General features: G+C 46.8%; 1 protein-coding gene across 1 annotated transcript; it reads right to left on the reverse strand.

Moving 5' to 3' along the window:
* Positions 1 to 2,607: 2,607 nt before the first annotated feature.
* Positions 2,608 to 2,904, reverse strand: G0S2 (G0/G1 switch 2). The gene has a single exon (XM_007953049.1). It carries the CDS (start codon positions 2,902 to 2,904, stop codon positions 2,608 to 2,610), a length of 297 nt encoding a protein of 98 aa, XP_007951240.1.
* Positions 2,905 to 3,407: the final 503 nt, after the last annotated feature.

The raw sequence follows: 3,407 nt of genomic DNA on the forward strand, positions 1-3,407 counted from the left end.
GCTTACATACAGGAAGCAGACCACATACCCAAAGGCAGCTACTCAGCTGCTTGTGGTAGATCCCACCATGGAGTTGATTGCCAGTCTCATCATGGGGAATAACTACCACCAGCTGCCCAGCCACTCAACCAGGCCTGGCCAAGATGATGTACAAATTGAACTACCACAATCAGCAAGGACAAAGCTTTCATGAGTTACGACTTGATGGTTACATTGTTTGAACACGTATAAGCATGGAATATGGTCCACAACTTCTGAATCAAAAATAACAAGCACATGATTTGATATGTAGTCTGAAAATAGGTGGGATATTTGAAATCATACCTCTCGGAGAACTTGAGGTATATGGTTTCAGAAGATCATGAGTAGAAGACATTCCAGGTGAGAAGAGTGATGTCAATAAAGGTACAAAAAACTACAAGAGTAGGAGGAACAGGAGGGTACCAGGGTCCATGTTAGGCAGCCTGAGAAGCCAGGTGAGAGGGCTGAGGTAGAAGCAGATCACAGAAGCACTGAAAATCTGGCACAGGAGTTCCGTGTCTGATGTTCTTGGAGTGGAGGAGCACCAGGATGAAAGGTATTAAAGAATGGTCTGGCAGTGGATTGGTTTGGAGTGAATGTGCTGGAGGGTATAGAGGTAGTTTGGGTTTTTGAGAAGGAGAAAAAAGTCATGACTGGGTGGCAGAGGAGTAATAATATAATAGGAGAGGCATCTGGAAGTCCAACTGGAAGAATAAGATTGGGTGAATTACTAGAAAAAAATTTGGGTGTTCGAGGTGAGGCTATTCCTTGATTCAGAGTCAAATTCCCCATTTTGGAACCTAGAAGAATAGTTGTGCCATTGTCATTTTTCTCTTCCTTCAAAACTCCACATAAATATATCTGCTACCTTGATTAATCTCACTCTTTCTAATTATGCTTTTGTTTGAAGTGATAAGGATAGATTTTAAGGAGGAATGGCATTTGATCTGCATCAGTGGATCGGATTTAAGCTGGCAGAAATAAGATGGATGTGCATATGTGAATGTGTGTGAGGGCGTGTGTCATGAGTGGGGCTCATTGGGACAGTGGCATGAGCCATTGGTGTATCTGGGGAAAATGCATAGCCAGTGATGATAGGAGTGAAGTGTCTGTACCTAGTCAGGGCAGGTAACATTAAAAAGATGACAAAGGTGGCATCAGGCCCATGGCTCTGACTGCCTTTTTAAGAGCTATCGTTTAATATTTCCTTTTCATTGGCCCTATAGGCCACCGTGCCTAAGGCATTTGACTGCTAACCAGAGGGTTGGCGTTTTAAACCCACTAGGCGTCCTTGGAAGGAAGATGAAGCAATCTACTTCTGTAAAGATTTACTGCTTAGGAAACTCAATAGGGGTTACTATGGATCAGAATCAAGTCAATGGCAGTGGTCTCTCTCTATATATATACATATGCGTGTGTGTGTGTGTGTGTGTGTGTGAGTGTGTTATCTATCTATCTATCTATAACCAAAAAACCCAAACTCACTGCTATCCAGTTGATTCTGACTCATAGCAAACCCCTTTGGGTTTCAGAGGCAGTAAATCTTTATGGAAATAGATTGTACCGGTCTTCCTTCTGCAGAGTGGCTGGTGGGTTTGAACCGACAACCTTCTGCTTAGCAGTCAGATGCCTTAGGCACTACACCACCAGAGCTCCTTTTTTTTTAAAAAAAATATATATATATAGAGAGAGAGCCATTGAATTAGTTATTACCCCAGAGCAAAAACTTTTCTTGGAGGATTCAGGTCTGTGATAACCAGTTTTTTCTCCTAACCTAGAGCTTGTTACCAGGATTTGGAGATGAAGAGGAAAGCAAGGTAAGGCCAGATACGCTATCTAATAAGACATGTGTTCTTGGGAGCTTGCTTTCACTTTTTCCTCCTACCTGTATTTGCTAAAATACAGGTAGGAAGAAAAAGATGTCAGTCCTTGGACCATCCAGTGGATAGATGTGAGGTGGCAAACAGCTTTTCTGCCCTAGAATTAATTAGTATCTCTATCCACTAAGACTTGTGGGACTTGCAACTCCTAACAGGAAGCAAAAATGAACCTTAAAGAGAAGCATCTAGTAGGATTATCAGAGTTGCTAGGAGTGAAGCAAGTGTGTGACCTTCAGGAAGCTTCTCCCTCCACTGTGCTCAGGTAAAAATCTATCACCAACAACATGCCCACCCTCCCTCCTGCCCACCTCAGGTATCAGATAGAGAGATAATAGTATAAAACTTTTTTTTATTTCAAAATGCAAAATGGTGGTCATTTTAATAATAATAATATAAAAAGCACTTTCCCTCCTTCTTCCCTAGTGCAAAATGGTAGATGCACTCAGATACCTCAAAAAATACATAGTTTTGGACAGTCATCCTTCTGCACTGCTGCACAGCAGCAAAACTCAATCCCGAACTCCTTTTAGTGGAACGGTGTGATTGGTCAGTTCTAGACATCAGTAGCTTCTCAGAAGTAAGTCCAAATAGCATATGGCTGGCCCAAGTTTTCTTTTTCTCCCTCACTTTCACCCTCACCCTCACCCTCTCACTCTTTCTTTCTCTCCATCTCTCTCCTACACCCTCTGCTGGACTCTCACAGTTCCTAGGAGGCATGCTGTCGATTAGAGAGGCCCCGGACAGAGTGTTTGACCTCCTGCTGCTTGCCTTTCTTCCTCAGGGCCTGCTTCTCCAGGGCGGCCTGCAGTGAGGCCACACAGGCCTCCTCCTCCCGCAGGCGGCTGGCGGCTGTTAAGGGGCTGCACACAGTCTCCATCAGGCTGAGCACTATGCCAAAGAAGGCCAACACGCTGCCCAACACGTACATTTTCACCAGCTTCCCCTTGGGCTTCTGGGCTATTAACTCCTTGGCCAGAGGGATCAGCTCCTGGACTATTTCCATCGCGGCTATGGACTCTCAGAGACGGGAGGGACCTGCAGAAGCAGAGCAGGGGAGGGGGACCTTTAGTCAACGAAGGCTTCAGCTTCCCTAAGGACCCCTCCCTTAGCACTCTTGTGAAAGGGAGGCCGAGCCGGGACAAGCGTCCCAACCCCCGCCAGGGACCCGCCAAGACTCACCCTAGTGGCGCAGGGCTAGGGGGAAGCAGAGCAAGCTGGAGGCAGCGACGCGGTGGCAGTCACCCTGTTGATGGGTCTGTCCAGCCTCTGCGTTCTCCTCCACGGCAGCCGCAGCTCTTCCAGATGGAGACTCTGCACCTGGCACTTTGTCAGTGTCCCGAGGCCGCTTATGTATCTTCTCCAAAACCCGCCTCCTTGGCTCCCTGGCCAGAGTCAGCTCAGGGGAAGTCAAAAAGGGAGGAAGGCAAAGGGAGGGAGGCGGAGTTACGGCCAGAAATGGTGGCCAAGAACCGCGCACGCAGGGGCCACGTGGACTGGGGGTTCTGG

Source organism: Orycteropus afer, unplaced genomic scaffold (genome assembly GCF_000298275.1).
Source record: "Orycteropus afer afer isolate SDZICR_OR568_19922 unplaced genomic scaffold, OryAfe1.0 scaffold00013, whole genome shotgun sequence".
Taxonomy (NCBI): domain Eukaryota; kingdom Metazoa; phylum Chordata; class Mammalia; order Tubulidentata; family Orycteropodidae; genus Orycteropus; species Orycteropus afer.

What these genes read in the sequence shown, in the direction of transcription:
- G0S2 (XM_007953049.1), bottom strand. Translation starts at nt 2,904, where the DNA reads ATGGAAATAGTCCAGGAGCTGATCCCTCTGGCCAAGGAGTTAATAGCC.